Source organism: Pocillopora damicornis, chromosome 13, assembly GCF_964200805.1.
Source record: "Pocillopora damicornis chromosome 13, jaPocDami1.2, whole genome shotgun sequence".
NCBI lineage: Eukaryota > Metazoa > Cnidaria > Anthozoa > Scleractinia > Pocilloporidae > Pocillopora > Pocillopora damicornis.
The window spans coordinates 11,988,064-12,011,830 of NC_142682.1; the positions used below are offsets into that span (position 1 = coordinate 11,988,064).

A 23,767-nucleotide genomic window follows, 5' to 3' on the forward strand; every position below is an offset into this window, starting at 1 on the left:
ATTTTGAACACTATTAAAGGGCTAGTACCCTCATTTCATACTTGAATTTCTAGTTTAGTGTAAGTTATGACAAATAATGAATGTAAATTCATCTTGGTTGTACAGGTTATATCCAGCAGTCCTTAAAAAAAAATAAAAAGGTATTTTTCTGAATTAAAAAAAAAGTGTTCTTGCTTCAAAGTAAATGCATGATATGTCATTCAATTAATGCTCTAGCAGAGTTTTTGTTTGAAATGCCAAAATCAACTTCATGAGTAAGGACAAAAAAAAAAGGCAATAAGCAAATGTTCCTCTGTATCCTTTATGTCAATTTGGGCTGAAAAACAGGTTTTTTTCCTTTTGCAAAAATTAGCTTAATTCACGACCAAAAACGATGCAAACAAGCTGAAACGCTATGTTTTCAGCAAAACAGCGATAGAATCTGCGAAAAAAAAATGGAGACAAGCTAACACACAGTGTTCTCAGTAAAATTTGGGCAAACAAAACCTTAAAAACCCAAAAAAAAAACAATTGCGCTGACTTACCCATTTTTTGCCAAGATAACTGCCAAAACACTGAAAACTAGCTTGAAACTACATGTTTTTCACAAGATCGCGACGAAATCTGTCTAAAAACTCCAAAATACGGCAGAAATGTACGATTTTTGCAAAATTTTTCGCTAAAGTTGACAAAAACACTAAATTCGACTGAAAAACACGTTTGTTTTTTTTGCAAAAATAAGCTTATTTCAGTTTTAAAAACGCTGCAAAAAATGTTCTCAGCAAAATAGTTTAAGAGTCTGTGGGAAAACACAAAAACCAAGCTTAAACTAAGTGTAAATTGATAAAAAGGCCCGAATTGCGCATTTTGGCAGTTATTTTGGCAAAAAATGGTATATTTTGATTTCAAGTAGTTGTTAAAGTTTAGAGCCAAACACAATACCAAAAAGAAATTGGATGTTTTCAGAAAAAACTGTGACCCTCAGCCTAATCATAATCCCACCCTACCCAAGCCCTAACTCTAGCTGCGAGCTATCCTAACCCTAACCCTAACCCCGGGTTAGGGTTAGGGCTCGGGTTAAGAACGGAACTTTTCACTCCAGTCAAAATGATGCAACTGGTTAACATGGTCCAACCAGCCAAAACAAGATAAAATGGTTTAAACGGTGAAAAGATTTTAAATACGTGACATGGTCCAATCGGAAGAAACGATCTCACTTAGTAAAATGGTGCGACTGGTTAACATGATCCAACTTGATAAAATGATGCCAATATCTAAAATGGACAAACTGGTTTAAATAATCCAACCAGTTGAAATGGTCTAACTGGATAATGCATGTGTAACCAGTGAAATTGGTTCAAATAATTCAGGTAAGAATGGTAACATTAGTTAAAAAGATCCAGCATATTACAGTGGTTCAACTGGTAAAAATAATCATCCAACTACTAAAAGTTACCAATCAAAATTAATCCAACCGCTTCAAATAATCTAACTGGTCAAAATTCTTCAGGTGGTTATTTAAGTGAAAAAGGTGACAAAATCTTCTCAAAAATATTTTTGAAGAGGCTTACACCCTTACCCTAAACACTAACCCTACCCCCAAACCCTAACCCCAAACCTTCACCCTAGCCCTAACCTCAACCGCAGACCCTCTAACCCTAACACTAAGCCTAAACCCTAGCCCTAACCCTAGCCCCACACCATAACCCTAAAACCTAACCCTAAACCCTAAACCCTAACCTATAGCCCTTAACCTAGACCTAACCCTAACCCTAACCCTAACCCTAACCCCAACCTTCTCTATCTATCCTGTAAGTGTACCAGTCGGCCTATCGTTTGTTTTTCAGTAAACTTTCAAGTAGTTACTGAAATTTACAAACACAATACCAAAAACCCTGCAATTGAATGCTTGTAGAAAAATATTAACGCCAATCCTAAGCATAGCCTCATCCTAGCCTTAACCCTAATTCTAACACTAAACCCCGCTAACTCTAAGCATAATTTTACCCTAGCCCTAACCCTGATTGTAACACTAAACCCCTCTGACCCGAAGCAACCCAAACTCTAACCCTAACCAGGTAATGGGCTCCTGCCCTAACCCTATCCTCAACCCTGACTTAAACCCTTTACCATAGCTTAGGATTGGTTTGGGGTTTGGGTTAGGTTTAGGATAGCACAGAGTTAGAGTGAGCACAGGACGAAATAGCATGATTCCGTAATTCGGAAAAATGAAACTCTATGTTTCCACATCATTCACTTCTTCCTTGGACCTGTTATGTTTCTGTTATGATTCCTGAACGGAAATATGACGACACGTTTCCGTTGCATTTCTGTCAACGGAATATTATCATCGCCTGTTTCCGTTACGTTTCCTTGTACGGATTCAAACTTTTACCGTCAAGTAAAACATATATTTATAAAGTGCTGTACAGTTCTTACACCACGTTACCATGAAGACGTGATCGTTCGAGGACAACAAAGGCAAATTGACGTGCATTAGGTGTGTACGTTCGTAGGAATCATAAGAAGTCCTAGAAGCTTCGATGTTTTACACTGAGCTATGTGCATGTTAATTTTGGAACTGTTTCGAAACCTTACAAAATTGAATCTTTTTAAACTTACTCTGTGCTTAGATTTTTGAGCAGCTGGATCATTTGAGCCAGTTTAGTCACTCAAACCAGCAATACAATACTAGGCTAACTGGATAGTTTTAGGGTTAGGGTTAGGATTTTCAAGTAGGCACACGCAGTTGTGTGGATATTGTGGTACATGGAGTTTAGTAGAGTGTAGATTTTAGCAGTATTTGCTAGTGTTGACATATTTATAAAATTATGGTTCCAAAGTGCGTGTCACTGTTGAGAACCCAAGAGAATCATGAGAAAGTCGCCGATGGATTAGCCATAAAAATAAGCCCAACTCTGAGTCAATGCCAAACCACAAGAAAGTTGTGAAACTCGCGCCAATGTAAAAAAAAAAAATAACAACTGAGGTTCGAAGTATGGGTCGCTAACATCCTATGAAAATCATGGGAAAGTCGAGGAGATTGGTCATGGTACCAACCAATGCCACTTTCCCATGAAAATCAAGAAACCTGTGGTAACTAGCCAACATATGCTAGAATGACAATCTTTAATAAAATTCATATCTAATAAGGATGTGTGAAATGGCCAATATCGCTCTTGGCCGAGATACTGGTTTGCCGTGTTTTGGCAGTTATTTTGGCGAATATGGTTAAAATCAAATCTGTGTAAAAACAGTAAAATCAACGAGTTATTGAGGTTCGTCAACATAGGGAGGGTCCTCTTAGTCTAGAGAAAAACTTTTGCCCACGGCTAAAGGCGTTAAATTAATAAATTGATATATCTGGGCGGCATATCAAACAGCAACACTAAACTTCTCCTTTCTCACAGCTTTTTCCCCTTTAACATCTTTGTTCATTCCATTTTTTTTAAAGTAAAAACTCGTTTTGGAGGCATAAAGGTCCCTAAAGCAACGTTTCAAGATTTTATGGCGATCTTGTGAAAAACATGTAGTTTCAGCTAGTTTAGAGGGTTTTGGCAGCTATTTACACAAAGAGTGGGTAAAATCAGCCCAATTTGTCGTGTTTCTGACGGTTTTTACGCGTTTTTTCCCCAAATTTTACTGAGAAAACTGCGTTTTAGCTGGAATAAGTGTTTTCACATGGATTGTATCCCTATTTTGTTAAAGACATCGTGCTTTTGAAAGTAAAGTAGGCTGATTTTTGCAAAAAAAAAAAAAAGTGTTTTTCAGGTCGAATTGAGCGCTTTTGTCAACTTTTGCGTAAAATTTGGCAAAAACTCGTGCGTTCTGCCGGATTTTGGTGTTTTTAGATAGATTTCATTGCAATTTTACGAAATACATGTAGTTTCAGCTAGTTTGCAGCGTTTTGGGCTTGAGACCGGCAAGAGTGATGGTAGACACTCTTAGCAGAGATAATTGTGCTAGCAGATATTAAAATTTCACCTGTAAAGACAATAAATTAATTGAACACAAGAAAAAAGAAACTTGATAAAAAAAATTAGAATAATGGCGGGGAGAAAAGAGGGCTGCACTAAAGATTATGTACTTGTGTTCTTGAAGCTGAAAATTAACAAGTTTCCTAACAATTTTTGAAAATCACACAAATCCCAAGCTATATCCAGGGTTTTCTCTTAATAAAATTAACTCTTAAAACAAATTGGGATGTTACCTTGGGCCTTTTTTTTTACTTTTTATGTACATTATTTATGTATAAATAATGCTCCCCTGACCCTCCCCCAAATTTCCAGAACAAATGGAAACTCTTAAGAATGATCAAGCTTTACCTTATTATTTAAAATTTTTACATCTTGAATTATCAAGTTATCACAGAGGATTTCTTGGTACTTTAACCTGTTTAACACCCTAAAAGAAGTGCACATATATACTACACACAATCAGCCCAGTCAAAATGTGCCACAGCTGACAATTTGGCTGCCTGCCACAATATAGCTGCCGCTAACTTCACACTTTTCACACTTCCATTCAAGACAAGGTTCAGCCTCTGCTGCCTATTACTATCACCAGCTTGCCTTCCACTCAAAAAAATTTTGACTGAGCTCATCCATACATACATACATAAGTGGGAGATTAGGTTACATGAGCAAACCTGCACTATTGAAAGAGATCAATGAATTACAATTCAAAGAAACATTGATAAATAAAATAAATCAATAGAAATGACAAAAATCAAACTAACAGCAGACAGTACTCTTTCAGCCTTCTGGACCTGAGCAGTGCAGTGATCTTCAACTAAGTGCTTAATTTGGACATAAAACCAGAACTTGGTATAGCTAAATATTATTATTTTTCTTTTAATATTCCCACTCCAGCTGATGTGTATTATTTGAATTACAAGTCTTATTAGCATGCAAAATCACCTATGGACAAGGCACACACTTTGGACATAAAACCAGAACTTGGTATAGCTAAATATTATTATTTTTCTTTTAATATTCCCACTCCAGCTGATGTGTATTATTTGAATTACAAGTCTTATTAGCATGCAAAATCACCTACAGACAAGGCACACACTTTGCACCAAAATAGCTTTGCATCAAGTACATTATCTAGTACATCATTACCATCTTCAGGTATTTCTAATTTACTTGTGAAAATCACACAAATCATAAGCTATATACAGCATACAATCAACAGCAAATTATTAGAAAGGAATGCAGTAAATTTTAATAAGAATATTACTAAGTAGTTAAATAACAAATAGCCCAGTAAAATTGTGCCCGTTGCTGGGAATTTGGTTCTCAATAAAATTAGCTAAAATAGCCTATCTTGAGTTTTACTGCTCACTCAAAATGGGCTGGCAGCTTACAATTTGGCCGCCTACAATGAAGTACCTTCCGCTAACTTCACATTTTTCAGACTGCTTTTCAGGAAGAGGTTTGGCCAGCTTTTCTACTACTCAAAAACATTTTGACTGGGCTGTGCAAGTCTTACTAGCATATAAAAAGCACCTTCAGGTAGATTACAGCAAAGCAGACTTTGTACCAAATGCTCTGCATTAAGTACATCATTACCCTCTTCAAGTATTTCTAGTTTACTTGTGAAAATCCCACAAATCACAAGGTATATTACATTATACATTCCAATTGACAAAGCAATCAAGGGTAATTTTTTCATAATGGATGCAATGATCTTCAGTATCAAGATTATTTGGTACCTAAATAGTAAAATGTTCGAGAGAAGAAATAATCATAAACATTTTTTCGTTCTCATCAGCATCGACTTCCAAAAGTAATGGATAATGACCACCTAAAACAAAGAAGAAATAAATCAAATTTTTGATTTCACAGGGCTTCAATTACAAACAACTATACATATCTTTTATTTCCTACCACTTACAAGTGGCAGGAATGGCTGAAATGGCCTTCACGTGAACACAACAGAATCCTATGCGTGTATAACCATGTAGAACTATTTATTCGGTATCGAAATTACATCCCAAATGTCATGATATTTGACTGAAACTCAGCTTACCCATCTTTCGTTTAGACTTCGAAACTTGCTGCTTTTTACCACCGTTTCAATGTTTTCTTGTTGTTCAAAAGGTGGTAGGGCCATTGCAGACCGTGATTTTTTTTTACTTGAGAACCAGATCACAACACCCAAGCCTTTTCACGCTAAATATTAAACTCCTGAGATTTCCTTCGCCGCCGTAAGCCGCCATTTTATCTTTCCCTGAATACTAGTTCCCAAGCTTCGAGCCCGAAGGTCTCAGACATGCACTGAAATTATGATATTCGTTATTTCAGGGCCAATTTAGAAATAACGGTAATCGTTATTTTGGTGTCGAGATCATGCTGATCACAACTGAACGCACATTTACCCCTTTCCTCCGCCATCTTGAATGTTGTAAGACAGTGGAACCGAGTCCTTCTCTTTATTTAACACGTTTAAAGAGGATTGGTAAAGAGTGCCACGAAATTACTATATCCATAAATTTGGTGCCAATTTAGAAATAACGATAATCGTAATTTCGGTCTCGAGATCATGTTGAAATTACTATATCCATAAATTTGGTGCCAATTTAGAAATAACGATAATCGTAATTTCGGTCTCGAGATCATGTTGTGCGTAAGACGGGGAAGATTGCGAACGTGATAGCTACGCGGCGGATACCTAACGGAGAAAGAATATAAACGCTAAATTATTCTCGAGAGAGGTTTTGAAAGTTTTAAGTAAGTTTTTGCGGGAAAAGATCGACAACTTCGGCAACAAGACAAAGCAAGCGGCCCAACCGGCGATCCATGCTACGGAATAAGAACAGCCAAAGAGGAAAACAGAGTCATATTTTTGCTTGTATATTGTTAACTAGTAATCACATGACTTTTCCCGTGTAATTTGAGATAATAGGAACTCGTATATTTTTCGAAGCCTACAAACTGCCCTTGCTCTACAGGCTCGTGCAATATGGTTAGCCTTTGAAAATTGACTCGTGTTAATTTGTCCTAAATTGCAGGAGAAATCACGTTATTACCTGTACATGCTTTACCGCACAACTTTAAAAACATGTTAAGAACGTTTTCAAGCTCAACGGCGAGAAAAAAAAAAATAAGAACGTTCTGCCTTAACTCCCAAATTAGACGTAAATAGACTATTTCCTCACAACAGGATACGATATCAACTAATCTAAGTTGTAAAATAAGGTCGTAAAGAGAATGAGATGATAAACTAGCTTTCATGTTTTCACTGAATAGCTTACAATATATATTATTTCCATTCATATTCCCAACATCAAGATAACAAAGTTCCTAAAATAATGTTGAATGTAATATACTTTCACTTCTATCAAATTTTTCGCCGTACTTTTCTGCTATAAACGAATGTAAACCTTTTAGGTTTCACACTTACAAGAACTGGACTGATATTCTCTTGCCACGAGTCATCCGCAATTTCATCAAATTTGGAGGGCCACGCGGCACGCAAAAAAACTGCCTTCAGCTCTGGTGAGATCACAAGGACTACAAAACCTCTGCTCAGTTCAACAGAGAGACCTTGAAGAGGTGTCAATAAGCCGAGGAGGAATAAGGACAAGTTGGGTTGGAGAAGGCCAAAACAATCAACTTGAAAATTGCATAATTAATTTTTCAAGAGGCAAAACGTGACGATTCTCTTTGCAGAAGACCCTGTCTCGACCCCTGAATAAATTCGACTCCGAAAAGAATCCCGAGAGATAAATTTCATGTGTTATCGAACATTTAGGAATCTATCTTGTACTTATTTATGGACTGGAGATACAAACAAGCACCTCTTTTTGAGGATTCCTTTAAGTCAGATTAGTTCCGAATGAGCCAGAGTAAAACAGAATTTTCAGTCTGCCTTTCATCTTTTCGCATTCCATGGATGGAAGATACTATCAGCATGAATATCGTAAAACGGAAAAGAGTTCAAGTCCAAGTTCATGTGAAATTGGTCCCACGTCGCCAATGATTGCTAAGTCATAGACAAGCATCCCTTATTGATGTTTGTTATAATTCAGTTGATTTCTGAGTTGACTAGTGGAAAACAGACTGTTCACATTCTGTCTTCTATCTTTTCACAATTTTTTTGAAAAGCTGAAACAGTGAAATTAGGTATCCATGAATTGGAACCTCTATTCCCCGCCCCCTTTCCCATGAGACATCTCACTTCCGCCCAGACAGAAAATCGGGCCGGTGTTATGTGTTTCCGCACTCTAGCAGTCACTATTCCATGCTACAAGAGACTTCGATGTATGAGCATCCAAACGAAACAATCAAACACTACTTCTCGGTGATTTGTTTGTCATTAAGTTTCGTGTCAGGAAACGTTTTGAGAAGAGGAGAAGAATCCCGAAAACTCCCGGAAAACTCTTGCTGCGCAAATGTAATTCTTTAGATTTTTGATTGGATTAACATTAGATTGGGATTACAAGTGTAATGTATTTAGGCGGTAAAGGTGGCTTTAATTTCCAGTTTGCATTATACCGTGAGCCAAGCCCAGCCGAAGCTTCAAGAAAATTCCTCGTTCTTTTGTGGCCCGTCATGCTGTACTAGGTTGGTTCCTTTAAAACCCTAACGTACTGTCTGCCCTTGATAAGCACTTTTAACAAGTAATTTTTTCCAGAGTAAGTCCGACAGTTTGTAACGAGGTGATCAAAAGTTCTTCATGTAATTTCGAGCCTCAATGGTCGATGAAATGAAAGCTATAGAAATGTTGCTATTTGAATTTTTTGTATTTATATTAATCTGAGTAAGAGGCCTTCTTTACAGTAAAGCTCGATTTCGTAAAAAACGTAATTGGGACTTCCAAACCAATAGAGACGCTGTTGAGTAAAACATCTGCACTATGACTAGAAGAAATGACTATTAGGCGATTTCCCATGATTATGTCAATTTATTTTTTCGCTTGAAGTTCTGAGAAGGTTATATTTACATTAATTCTCAGTGTTACATTCAATCATAAAAAAGTGAAACGGGTATGCCCTGGAGTACAGTTACGTGATCTGCAAGGTAATAAAGGAAAAAAAAATAGTTTAAGGCGATTATAGCCTTAAGCTATTTCTCACGCGAGGTAAACTAAGCAGAAAAAGGAAATAGTTCTAACAAGATGTCGTAAAACTGGCGTTGCTCAATAACTCCAGCTGGATATGGATAAATACGTGTGAAAGAGGATGTTATGAGGATATTACAATGAATGACAGAAGCCTACTCGGAGAAAAAGAACTCCGAGTGCTCCTGGTAGGAGTCGGACCTACGACCTTCCGATTAGGACTTCAGATACTCTACTACTGGCCTTTTAATTAGGCCCATAGTGACAAGCTTCCTGAATACTGCTGGGATAGGAATGTCGATAGGTGATGCCTATGCACAATGATAATGTAAATGAAGGTGCTGAATTGTAAGCCAGGTGTTTTAAGCATAAATTATATGCAATTGTTTCAAATATTTTTGAATATTGACAATCATCATCACTTATCACTCATGGTATCTTCGTTTACGAGGTAACTACTAAAAACAGGGCCTAGTTGTATAAAGGACGGATAACACTATCCGACGGATAATTGCTATCCAGCGGATAACTGTTAACAAAATCTACCGTGCTATTCACCGGAGAGCGATTTATCCAGTGGATAGCATTATCCGACATTCGAACAGCCGGGGCCAGATGAATAAAAGGAGGATAACCATGGTTGCCACGGTTTTCAAAACTCGTGGATGTTTCCTTGTAAAATTTCTATGACTTGGTGAATCAACCGTCTCATAAATTAGTCCTGATAATGAGGTTCAACGTTCCCTTCGAGCCGTTCTCTCTACCCATGTGTTTTTACTTTCAACCACACGCATATAGCGTAAATGAATCGATAGCTCCTGGAAAATAGGATTTTTTTTCATTCTCTGCTATCTGACCTGCCAAATATGCTATGAAAGGATAGGTAGGCAATGAAAGATTTTTTCCAGTTTTATATCGCCTCATCGAAACACGATAAAGCTGGACGAATTCAACAAACAAGCAAAAATGAAAAAATGCTCAAATATACGCACGAATCTGACACAAAAACCTCTCATTAACCACCAAGAAGATAAGAGGCAATCCAGGTATTGGGGAGTGTTCTACCCCTTCTACGCGCTCCGATTGTCTCGTTCGAACCAAGCGCTCGGTCTCGGCTTGAAACCGAAAACAATCGTTTTGGTGCCTAGTCTCTTTCGCAGCCATTGTTTGGTCTCTTCACGCAACGCGCTCTCTCTCCCACCACCACTCAAATGAACTAAAAATAATTGAAGTACTCTTGTGTGTCGATAAATCTAGATCTGTTCCCTTGTATTTCAACCCATGGATAAGTAAGCATTAGGAATTACACACGACAAAATACGCATTGCTTTTGGTTGAATTTATTTGGTTTGAATGCTTTCAGGTTACATTATTATAATTTTTAATAAGTACTACGAAAATATGTTTAATCCTGTTAATGTGTCTGAAAATAGGATCGGGATATGAAGAGCCAGCAAGCACATGACTGCCAAGATTTTCAGTGAGTCCCCCACCACACGATCAAATTCTTTGAAGTAGGTGATGACCATCAAAAACCTACATTTATACAGTTATACAAGCCAGAAACTGAAGTTTCTGGCTTGAATAACTTGTTCTTTGGAGGAGATCTGGAAGTTCTAAAAATATTCATCTTGTTATCGAAATTTTTAACACTGCATTACATATTTATCGCACTCCCTATACGAAAAACGTATTTACAAATTGTCGACCCCAACCTTCCCTGCTTCCTCACAAGGACTAATTTACCTTTCTAAATCGTGATCAGTAGTCTGTCTTTCAGTGAAAGAGCATTTCTCTGGTCTCTCTGTAAAAACAAAAGAAATGTGTAAGTTGGCAGCATAGTAAATAACTCATTCTGTTAAAATTGTTAATTACCGTGCCTCATCCAAGAATAGGTTTCTTTTACACACACTCTCACTTTGGGGTACTTACTTAAACCCGGCAGCCGATGATTCAACTAATAATAATAATAATAATAATAAATGCTCTAGTTAAACTGAAAAAACGGATCAGCGAATTCATCAAAAAGAACGCTGATATAAACCGGTAATCAGTACATAAAAATACTGTTAAAAATACAATTCACCATCGATACAAGTTAAGATTGAATTAAAAATTGCCAAATTTAGACTATCATTAAGACTAAGACTATCACTTTGCTGGTCATAAAGAAAAATTTAACGGCAATCTGCAAAGACAAGTCAACAATTTCGAGATTTTCTGCCCAGTAAACAATGTCATATACTAGATCTCTCACAGATTTCGTTCATCATACATATTTAGGTGTTCCACGTATACATAATCATTGAAGTTGGCTTGAACTCAATATCATTTTTTGTCTGTTTTGTTATTAATAGAATTTTGTGACCCCCATCTCATTCGATGCTCTTTTTAGTTCATAATTCTTGCTATCCTAATATTACAATACAGTAATATGTTTTAATTTTTTTACTCATATGGTCAGAGCTCAAATGCAGCCGTGATATGTGAATTGAAAACCTAATTTGAGCCGCGATCCTCTTGTTTTGTGGACCGTGTTCTTGAATTATGATTTGATAATATAATCTCAAACATTAATTGACTCATTCAAAATTAATTTCCGGCAATAGACTCCTGTTACAGGTTAATGGAATCATCGATTGAGGATTTTTTCAGTATTTGAATCACGAAGGGCCCTGTTATCCTGTAGTTCTCTTTGCAAAAAAAATGAAGAGGAAACACGGAGAAGACTTTTCCAAAAGAAAAAAGACAATCTCAGTTGCGTTTTGCTCTAGAACTACAACTTGGTAAGTGAAAAATTTAGAATTGGCAAACATACATGACTTATAGCTGTCGGGGTGTCATTTGGGGTAAATTTGGCTGGTGTCCAGACCGACCCTGTCGCCGAAATGTTCAAGAAGTTCTTACTGCAGATTCGAAGGGCTTCAAAACGACCGGTCATTTAACATTTTCGCGGGATTGAGTCCTCGACAGCAGAGCTTTTATGGAATATTTTTCGATAAACTTGAAGGAAAACTATCTGACTTTCGTTAAAGAGAGTCTCGAAGCGGGAAGACGTGGTTTAGTCTAAGAATCGAGCGATTTTCGAGAGTGAGTCAGTCCGTTGATTTAACGAAGCCTTCTTCCCTTCTTCACCTTAGTACAGTCAATAGTGAGATAAAAGCTCAGCTAAAACTCGACGAAATGGCCAAAAAATTGCTTCCAGAGAACAAAAATAACATTATCAACACTATGTGAAGGTTAGAGTATATTTGCTTCATTATTTTACGGAGTTACAAAGCGGAGCCTAAGCTCCCATTCAAAGCTTTATAATATTATCCTCAGATTTAAATATGTGTTTTATCACAAATGGCTATTGTCAACTCTGCACGCGTGGTTCGGCCATGTTGACTTGCGTGTTAAGTGCAATGGCAGTGAACAGCGAAGATTCTGACAAATAAGTTCGAGTTTTGGTTTCGTTTGTTCTCTTGGCAGAATTTAAGATACGATCAAACCGCGCACGGATATCTTGACGATGTAATGTTGTTGCTTTGAACTTTTTATCGATACATTTCGCACACGATGAGGATGGGCAATCATATTGCCGAGCACAGCTTTTTTTTCGTATTAAATAAGTTAAGGTCATCACCATAAGATTCAAACTTCTGTTGTTGAAAATAAATCACATGGAATTCCCTTGCGTTTTCGAAGTCGAGGTCGCTTCAAAACAGAACAGACCTTGTGCACTGTGAACTCGTCTGAGGAATTTCGGACTTACATAAGTTAACTGGAGTAATCTGTGATGGACGTTTTCTCGTTAACTTAAAATGAAATACGTGATTTGTGGAATTGCTTAAACTACAAACAAGAATCGGACTCTTCACCGCTCCCCCGCCCCCCTTCCAATACTATTGGGATACGGAGAACTATTTATTTCTATTTCTATTCAAGGAACAAAATACTTATTCTTTTGTTTCTCAGTTTTCGATGATTTATTTCATAACTTTGTTCATGAAAATTGAAAATGTTGATATTCTCTTGCCTCGTTGAACACTTAAACTCGGACAGTATTCTTTTCCGCCTGGGAATATTTCAGATTACCGGCCGCAGGAAAATGTCTGAAAATCTGCCATGGGCTAAAATTTCATCAAAGGGTTGCATAAATAACCCTAATCCATTAATCTGCACTAGACGCCGGAAAAAGCTCAATCTAACCAAATTATAGTGCCATTGGCTTATTAAGTAGTGAAATTGTGGTCGAATGTCATAGAATGCGCACAGACATGATCTCACATTTGATGCCATAGGAAAGTTTGATGTAAGAATTGGTTATTCTCATGCAGAATGATAATAAATGCAAGCCCTCTAACGCGCAGGATCAATTTCACTGGTATGATTCTTGTTTTTTGCCTTTCTCTTATAAATAATCTCCTCTTCATCCTCCATACAATCGCTGTATCTTATTATTCCTTCGTTTTCTTCTTCCTGGATTGTGGCTACTCAGTAAGAAAACGTGTCTTTTGCTCGTTATACTGAACGTTAGTTAGCGCACCGGCAGATTCAGAGAGTTTTTTTGTTCTTTAAATAAAGGTGATATAGCTTAAAATCCCCCCCTGGCCGCTCATCACTCCGTTTTTCTTTTATCTATGCATTTATTTGTTTCCACAGTATCAAAAATTGTTAAATACCTATGAAAAATACTTTGTCGCTGGTTTGACGAGGCGTTTCGTCTCGGCGTAGAGACTCATCAGATACCTCTCGGAATTTTCTATCAAACTCGTTGAGCACCGCGCTCAAAGTCCGGTCCACAAACTCAAGAGGTTAGCAGTCTAGCTCTCAATCGCAGAAGGATTCCCAACCACACTTGTAACTTGTAAACGAGTTGCATATATTTTTTGTACTTATATCTGATTATTCATTTGTCAAATGGTGTCAAAACGATTAAAGCAAAATATATGATAACATGGAAAATTGCGAAAAAATTTCATTTAATTTATGAAGCGAAGATAGAGTAGGTCACGCTTCATCACCAGATATCGGCCACGGGGAAATTCTTCTTTTTTCATAAAAAATAGGAAATTGATCTAACGTTACGTTTTGATTCTCATGCTAGAGTGATTTTTAAAAGAGGGTCTGACTCGATACCTAAAATGAACATACTTCAACAACTTTCTTTTTGTATTTCGCTTTTCCAAAAAATTATATGAACTGTCAGCGACGGTTAGAAGATGTTGATACATTTGATATTGCTTAGCTTCGAAAAGTAAGAGTGCAGAGAGAAATCTAGTTGCGTTATCGAGGCAAGCTTTGTCCTAAATTTACAATAAGATAGAGTATGCCAAAGCTAATGACCTAAAAAATTATCTCCAGTCTCTAAGGAAAGGCTATCAGTATTAGACACATGTTCCATCTTAAAAATACTTAATTTCTTTAGTGTTGTAACCGAACAATTGCGCTTAAGCGGTTTTTCATATTTTCTTTGACCATTGACCCAAATAGTCAAATTTACCTGCTCATTCTTTTGTCTTTGATGGTTCAATTTGTCTCTTCTACACCAGTGTAACGAAAGGAAAGCAGTTTATTTGCCATGTAAAGATGCACATAAGATCATTGACAAGTGCATAAAGGACTGATCAACTTCATCTCACAAATATGAACTGAACACTGAAAATATTTAATTTCTTGTTATCATTTGTTTTCAATTTTCTCCTTGCCCCAGAGTTTTCTCTTTCAAATAGGTACAATAGGTGAGTGTCAACGTATGGCAGGTCTCCAAAATGTTGTTTACAAACCTTTACATTTGATGGGCTTGTAAGGGGACCGACTGCTATCTGATTCAGAAATGTTTTTCAAAAAATAAAATTTTTGGAATTCTTTTTTTAACCTTTCACTCCCTTGAGAAATTTGGAAACATCTTTTTGACAGCAAACAGGGCTGCAAATTCTTCCGAAGTTCCCTAGCCACACATTGTACTTGTCTCTACCGTATCTGACTTAAAAATTATGATGGTGGAATAGTTATTATGGGCCAGCTAAACTCTTTTTTGTTTCAATTTAGGGTTCGTTATTCCGTGGCATACAGATGACTAAGCCTCTACGACGAGCCCGTTGCAAGTGGCCTTCAGGGGGTACAACATCTGATCACCAGGTGATTGTTAGATCTATTTCTCTTAGAAGTTCTCACTAGTTCTAATACTCAAGTCTACTTGAAAATTCAGCAGAAGCAATTGTGCATCGTCTCGAATTCAGAGAAATACGGAGTATGCCCGTTCTTCTTTCGCTAATACCTCTACCGCTTGCTTGTGCAAGGTTTTTTCTTGCGCTTTTGCTTGCGCATGTACACTGACAAAAATCAGCCTCAATGATCACAGGCTCCACGCAAAGGAAATTTTCAAGGCTACGACCAATCATACCTATGTTCAGCAAAAAGGCAAGTTAAGCCCTTTACAACCCGTGGCGAGACGACACTCAATAACTGCGGTCAGAGATAATGTTTCTCTTATTCTAAATATAATTATTTTTTTCGATAACACAAATTTGACAAAAAAAGTATTGCATAATAATCGTAATGAACCTACGTATGCGTATACACGTGACAACCGTGAACAATTTTTTGAAGTTTGTGGGTTAAAATATTTTCTTCCAGTAATTCTCTTATGTAACTTATGTATATCATTGTGAAGTTTACATTCCATTTGTAAGTTTTTGAAAATATTTCCAAATCTTTCCTTGGTCATTGAAAGATGATCTGATGGAACAGTTAAACCCAAAAGCTGAACATACCTTTTGTCAGATAGACTTTTTTCCCTAAAATTTTGCATGTCAGATGAAATATTTCCTAGTTTGACATCGATGAACTGAGCACATCCTAAGAATATGAACTGAAAGTCTTTTCGACATGCAATCATTGCTTGGATTATGTGACGATGAGAATTCATAATTCACCCTCAACTCAGATCTTAGAGGGACAGAAATGATAACAAAGGAATTTTACTGACCCGAGGTCGGATTCAATATGTCGTATTTCTTTGGCAACTGAAGGAATTGACTTAGAACCGTAAGTTAGAAAACTATTTCGTGATCCAGTCACGATTGTACTAAGTAACTAAGGACTTGAGGAAAAATACTTTTAATCCCTGAATTGATTCATACCTTAACCTTATAATGAGGTATCAAGACCCCTAAAAATTAATGACTTGATTTATATCCTTTAATGTTTGTGGCTAACAAGAGAGATTTTCATTCAGTGATTACACCCTGGAGGGAAACTTCGAAAAAAGGGGCTAAATTCAGCATCGGTAGAGCGTAAGAGTGTAGAAACTGATTAAGATGTAGAAAAACTGGCTAAAAGTCACACGTGTTGCCGAGGACCGGTAGACAGTTAATTATATTAATAGTTAGAGTACTTTTGCGACTCAGAGAAGTTAAGTACCATTCTGTAAAAGGGTAAGTAAGTTTTAAGTGAAATAGAATTTACTGAACTGATGAAAGAATATGCATCGCTGTTAGTCTGCTCTTTTAAGCTTGTTTGCTAGGTGATAAAATTTTTAACTTTTGTCTTCAGGAAGGTCAGATCAATTTTGAACTCACCTTTCCAACCTGTATAACTATCGAAAACAATAGTTTTGGACATTGATTAACACATTTGACATATACTCAAAGGAATTTTGAGAAACGTGCAAATATACATAACGTCCTTTTCGCTCTTGATAGACGCACAGTAAGATATACCATTAATGAAACCAGATAGGACATTAAAGATTTGGTATATGGCGTCTGTTTACATCATAAAGAAGGGATTACGAGGACATTCTTGCAAGGAAAGTAACTATAAAAGCCTTAAGTATAGAGCAGAGTCAACCTGCTAACCGTTCAAGCTGCTACATTTTGATTAGAGAAACTATACAGTTATTGATTTTAAGTTCGATGATAAGGGGATTAGACTATTTTCGGGATAATCATTAGCCTTGCTGTTTCTTTGCTTAGCTTAATTTGCAGGTTCATATCGTAGAAACGATGCGTGGGCGTTTTTGCGGAAGCACTGCATTGGGAGCTCAGGCGTTGAGTGACTACTGATAATGTTATTTTAAAACAATTTTTGACTTAAGTGTATCGGCTTTTCTAGTTGTAAGACAACACGTCGCCTTTCTTCGTGATAGCTTAGCTAAGCTAAGTGCCCTTCTTATGAGCAGTCGGCCGACACCCTGGATAAAAAAATTAAACACATGCCAAGCATTTATTCTCCCTCTCAAAGCGTCTGAGCCTAAAAATAAGCCTTGCGTTTCTTACGGCAAGTGATCGAATAATTTCCTCGGTAGTGAATCAACGCTCGTTTGCTGTTCGATACGACGATATTTTGAGTCTAATGTAATGTAACGACTTTGATTTTTATGTTACCATAGAGAAAGCACATTAAGTAATCTATACATACTACAAGTAGGAATTACAATGTCATTTAGCCAGAAACGTTTCACGTGTGCCTGAAAAGAGTTTAATGCCTTCACTTTACTCTTATGCTAATACAATTAAGCATAATGGGTAGTATTAGGCGGTATTACATATTCAGTCTGAACAAGTGGGTAACAAAATTTGCTCGTTCCGCAATGTTTGCAGTTTTTAGCCATTTCTAATATATTGTAGGATGCTTTCTGGCTGCTAATATTTTCAGTAGAAACAACAAGGAATAGAATGCATTAAAATCAACGCAATAAAGAATTCTGGCCATCTTATTAGCTTCCTTTTCTTTTTAAATGCTTTAATGGTTTCGCAAATTTTCCGCGGGTCACTAGTTTTTCTTAAATCATTTCCAAAGTTCACGTTACAGACAGTCGGCGTCAGAAAAAGAAATTCAATGGCTTGCTTTGACATCTACTTCTACTTAATACCTTGCGTGTGTGCATTTTTGGTACGTACAAATCTTGTTTACGACATGTCACTCCCACTGAAGTGCACAGAGAAAATGTATCACAGTTCAACAAACTGTTTCACCTACACTAACAAATTGGTCTCAACAGTACGTGATTGGAACGAGTTTTGATTTACTTTCTGCGCATTGTATACAGGAAACCCTTAGGTTTTGGCGAAACCACTCGTTTGATGATTTGAGTAACTCTGAACGTGTGCCAACTGCTAAGGAACACTTAAGGGCGTGAGCACAAGTTCACCTCGGAAATCTGAACTTAACATGCATGCACTATCTTTGACTGCTCTTGCCTTGAACATAGTCTTAGCAATAATTTTCAGCAGCTCAGGAGAAGGAAGGTTACATGAAAACGCAGTTCCAATCTATTTTCTATGGGTAAATTGAGCGCAGGCAAACTATGCCGTTTTTCCCCTCAATTTTGGTCTTTTTCATTTCGATTTGTTCTAGAATTGCGCGCGATTGAAATTGACCCTACAGACCCACCCAAGGTCACAGATGTCACAGCAACTGAAAGAAGGATTTCGTCAGCTAAACGATCTCCATGCAGCACCAGACCTAGCCTTACAAGATTTAGACGAGGAATGCGCAGGTTAACAGGGAACATGGGAGTTAAAAAATGTACAAGACTGAACTGGTGGGCCTTTCTGCACAGGATTTTCGGAAAAATCCATCCAATTCGAGTTTTTGCTCTCCCGTTTTTGAAGTAAGTCTTGAATTTCAGTCCGAGACTCCTGACTCACGGAAAGGAAATCATGCTGGTTGAATGCAGTCCGACGGTTGTCGGAAAAGAGGGCTCAGACTATTGTTTTCTTCTCATTGTCTAACTCCTCGAATAAAAAAAGATTAACGATTTATTATAAATAAAATTTATAGTTCAGTTAATTGACGATTGATCTCAAATTCTCAGCTTACGTGTCTCTCTTTTCAGTAGCCGATGTAAGATTACCAGAATACCATTAGCTAAACTGACAAAAATTCTGAGACATCCCTCATTGTATCAATACCCTTAAAGCCACTTTATGCTACGGAAACCAGGATAAGCTCCGTTTGATGAACTACTTGGTTATTTGAAGACGTAATCCTTCATGGGACAAATTGACTAACACTGTTAATCGAATTGCCTAGAAATCTTCAGAAAAGATGCTATTAAATCCCTTTGGCTATCAACTTTTTTCTTTACTTTGAGGTTAACCATTTAAACACCTAAACCCAAGGCGCCGTGAAAGAAAAAAAAAAAACCGTTTGTAGATTTAGAAGGGTATCTTTACTGCACACTCTCAAATTCCAAGACTGACCAACATGTTAAAGCTTTGGAATTTTGAAATTCCGAGCTAAATCCGTTTTAAGTACCTTTAACCAAAAATAAACAAATGTGGGTCGCTGATTGTCGATGTACATGTAGTTAATGATAAACTATCCGCAACATGTCAGGAGACATTTCACTTTGTCGAACATTTTCCGCATTGGTAAAGCAACATTGTCTAGTGCTTTGTTAAAATTGTTTGCTCAGAAGTACATTGACAAACCAAAAGGAGACAGACAGATTATTTTGGCTGCTAAAAATTTTTCTGGGCAGTGTGCAACCACCACACAGTGCGCGTATCTCTCAAAGCAAATGGGTGTTATCTGTCGCTAATCTAGTGATTTACTGTAATGATTTTGGCAAGTTTCTCCATGACCCAGTACAAACTCGTGAAACTATTTAAGCAATGCAACCTCTAAAAAAGTTTATTTGCGAGGGGAAGCTTTATTGAGTTACACATTTAAAATGGTTGTTTGTCAATTACTAAACACCCACGCACAAACATAGCAGGAAATCGATTCCGTTGACGTTTGTTTGCGGAAGAGGTTAAAAGAAAAGTTTGTTTGCGCTCACAAGCCATAACATATGGTAAATTTAAACTAAGAGTTTGCAGCTGTTTTCAAGTTTTAATCAGTCGATGCTTCGCCATAACACTTTCCATGATTTGTCACTCCAATTTCGACTATCTATTAAAAAAAAACCTTTCATATGAACAGATACAAAAGCGCGTGCTCCTAATATTAATATCTATGCAGCTGATTCAAAAATAACAAAATTCAATATAAACGTTAAGATTTTGCTGGAAGCCTCTGGGCTTTATGCGATAAAATAGTTTATCTCATCATACAATCAAATTTAACCGTGTAATTATTTTTAGGTACGGCGGCAAATAGTCACCTAAAAGCTGATAATTTCGTTTTGCCTTTCCAAGGTGATTAGTCTACAGATGTAAAACTGATTGACAAGCTTAGGGAAATGAGTGTGTTGCAACCCAAAGTGAGTGTAATTTCCAAACCAGTTTAGTAACAGTGGATGACTAATTCATACCACAACCAACATTTTCTAATTTAGTAGTTTGCATTTCCTTTGCACTGAAAGAGTATTTACTACCTAAAACTCCTGCATCCGTGAACTAGAAACATGACCCTCGAAGTCTTCGCTAAATCGCGTACAGGCCTTATAGATAATGGCTCGCTAAAGAACCCTGTAGGCAATTTTTCTTATCTTTGTGGGCGATTTTATAAGCTTCTGTGGGAAGTAAAAGACATAAAATTTTATAGAATTATAAATTATAAAAAGACGTGCGCAGGAATTCACTCCCCTGGTCACGAAACACTCATCAAATCTATACACAAAAATTGCCCGGCACGTATAACACTCGAACGCATTGCATTTCTGTTTGACGAGGCTTTAAATCAAACGGTCATTAAGATCCTACATGGGTCAAGAATTTCCACCTTAAAAGTCGTTTTTCAGACATTTAATGCAGAGTAGTTCGAATTAGTGCCATCATCTGCTAAAGTTGGGGTAAAATAAAATATATAAATATTGTGATATTATGATATTTTGATAATACATTTTTGGCTTCTATGCTAAAGAGCTCTTTAAGTATGAAATAATATTTCAGTTAATAAGTCCCAAACGTCAGGTAAGCGCAGGAACTTAATCCCACCAAATTTCTATACGAAGGTACGGCGGTATCGGCAAAAAAAGTGTTATCGTTCTTTCCTTAAGGTAATGTCTTAACTGTGTGTTACTTCGCGAGAAAGAAATTCTACTCGCTGGCCTGACCAATTTGGCGTTAAGGTAAGGTTGTGTGCCTGATGATTTCTGTCTAGAGCTATACGATGACGCACGATAAACCTCGCTGCTTGAAATGCCGCAGTGCGGCGTTTCACTGGGACAAAGTAGCAACGACACTGTGTGCCTTTAAACTGCAAAAATCAAATAAGCAACAAACAAGATAAAAGAACAAACGAAAAAACATTAAAAAAAAGCCAAAAAACGCTAGTCAAGACCTTAATATTACCACGGTACTTGCAAATAACAGGGGAGGCAAGAGATTGATTGTCTCATGTGACCAACTACTCATTCGAGTCAGCTGTTGGGAAAGGGCGCTTTCCATTCAACGAAAATCACCGGTTCAAAATTTTCGGAATTTTCGTTTTCTACGTACGTACCAAGAAAACCTCGAAATGGAGAACTCGCTAAAATGGGTTCTTTTTATCAACGTAAGCGGTCAGATAACAAGTGATATGCTGTGGAAGTAAGGTGAGGTATTTTTATTGAGAATTTGACGGATTTTTTTATTCCTTAGAGCGGTCATAAATATTCCCATACAAACTCTTATAATTCCGCCGTGACTGATATTGCGCAAGATGATTATCTCACAGCTGAAGCTTGGGCTGCCTGTGGTCGAATGGAACGCATCCCATATTTTGAGGTCACAGGGAATGTTGGGTGGACTTTGTTGTGTTTCAAAATGGCGGGCTTTTCAAACATTTACTCTGGGATGATGAGCTGTACCATTCTCGACAGCAACGACAATGTAATACTTCTGGCTACAGTTGCCTGCTTTATTCAGAGAACATTCAATCACGTTGATGGGTTCTTCGAAGTTACAATTCCTGTCTATTTGTCGGGGAAGTATGAGAACCACTTCTGGATGACTAGGGAAACGTGCGAGTTATTGTTGTTCCCATTCATCCACTTGAACTCAGGTTCGACAGGAAGACTAAAACCGACATCTGTCGCGAATGGAATACACACGTTCCGATAATTCCGGAAATTCCATCCAAGAGGGCACACTCAAAACGTATTCCTAAATTTTCGAAAACTTAAACCGGAACTTTTCCCGTTCCATTCGATTTCAGACCGGAAATCTCGAAAATTTTGGTCGAATGGAAAGCGTCCCTGGTCGTTGTCACGCTAAAATGTCGAACACATGGAAAGATCACCGACTCCGGTCCTGAAAATTACTCGCAAAGTCACCGATGAGAAAACGGTTTGATATCCGTGGCAATAGCATTACTTCAGAAATCCACTCCAACTAAAGACTGAAGGAGCTCCATCGATCTTAGAGGTTAATTTCCGTGCAATCTCTGCAATTTGACCGTTGCGAAAGTATCGTTCTTTAAGAGCGTCCGGATGAATAGAAGTATCGTTATTGATTAGCGAGCTAAGGCTGCTCGTGAAAAACATCCTTATGAAGGTCCTTGAAATGACTTACCCTAGGCTTTTGTCTTCCATCATAAAAGCAAGCAAACGTTTCATTGTTTTCTTGATCTTGTCTGTACGAAACCCAGAAGCTCCGAATCCCTTGCACACCTCGAGCACGGGGCTGTGTTATTATGCCTTTAATTCGAAAGGGCCTGGGAAATTCGACTTGAATAAACTCCTTATGGATAGGACCTGTACTATTATAATACGGCTGCTGATCAGGGCACCACCCCCCATAGCCTCCTATATGATTCAGTCTACCATGAATAGCACTAGAACTTGCATTCAAAGAAGACGTAGCACGAATATCTATATCCCTGATACCTCCATCTTCCATTCCCAAAGGAGAAAAACAATCTTTAAAAAAAAGTAAAATGAAAGACAAAAGATTTATCAAAATACAATAGAGGAGGAGTCTGTACAAGGAGAGAATACCTTATATATATACTTTCTTTTTAAACGTTTTTGTTGTTTTGGATTAATGATATTATCATGTGATTTGCCTAATATGAATGGCTTAATGGATTGCAAGAGGGCACCGGGAGTGTTGTTTTTGTGGGAAAAGGCTGAATGGTATATTTCGGCGCTAGTTTGATTTTTTTCTTTAAGATATTTTGCAGTTAAATCTATAATACCTGAGTGGGGAATGTTGCATGCAAAAATTTGGGTAGGCCGGCACGATTTTGCTTTGCTAGTGTATAGGGTCATTAGTTTGGTCAGTAAAAAGCAAGTTTTTTTCATTTCTCAAGAATTTTAATTAAAAGCAATAAAGTGGCTTTGTCTGATTATTTCCTGTCGCCTGCTTGGGTTTTGGGTTTCTTTCGCGTCCAGATAAGACAATGTTAAGATAAGAATAAAATTAAGATAATTATATCTATAAATGTATGCAATGTGTTCTGCAACTCTATTCGAAAACTAACCAAGGGTAGCATTCGTGCGGCCGCTAATCAGAAAAGAAAGGAAAATACGGAGTGTTTGGCTACCTGCCTTTTTTTTTCATTATTCCGATTGTTCTTTTTTTTCTGAAAACACGTCAATGAAGGATGAAATTCTTATTTACCCCACGGACAGCCTTAAAATTAAGCTTCTCTCTTTGTCGATATCTGCGTATGGCCTTTGATCGTGTGTCATTTACGGAAAAAAGAACGCCTCTGGGCTTTTCTTTCCCACAAGCAAACTGAAAAATTGTTGAAGCACGCCGCGTGATATGTTTACATAAACCCCTAAGCCATTTTAAGAATGGTAAGGAATAAGTGAAGCAACCGGAAAGTGTATACAAAAAGTTTGTGTTGTGATTTG

The 23,767-nt window shown here is 37.3% G+C and overlaps 1 protein-coding gene and 2 long non-coding RNA genes across 3 annotated transcripts in view; 1 reads left to right on the top strand and 2 right to left on the bottom strand.

The window, feature by feature from the left end:
• Nucleotides 1–4,283: 4,283 nt before the first annotated feature.
• Nucleotides 4,284–6,395, bottom strand: LOC149035511 (uncharacterized). Its single transcript, XR_016182411.1, has 2 exons — nt 6,013–6,395; nt 4,284–5,787 (listed from the first exon to the last, which is right to left on the bottom strand). It is a non-coding gene; the product is annotated as an uncharacterized LOC149035511 (long non-coding RNA).
• A 2,587-nt stretch (nt 6,396–8,982) lies between these two features.
• On the top strand, nt 8,983–18,828 carry LOC149035512 (uncharacterized). The gene is made up of 3 exons (XR_016182406.1): nt 8,983–9,005; nt 15,082–15,171; nt 18,394–18,828. It is a non-coding gene; the product is annotated as an uncharacterized LOC149035512 (long non-coding RNA).
• Nucleotides 18,829–21,519: 2,691 nt separating this feature from the next.
• Nucleotides 21,520–23,767, bottom strand: part of LOC149035513 (discoidin domain-containing receptor tyrosine kinase B-like) — a 47,765-nt gene continuing 45,517 nt past the window's right edge. The window contains exon 2 of the mRNA XM_089191933.1: nt 21,520–22,825. Coding sequence (XP_089048059.1) covers nt 22,428–22,825 — 398 coding nt within the window. The 3' untranslated portion in view covers nt 21,520–22,427. The remainder of the gene's footprint in view (nt 22,826–23,767) is intronic.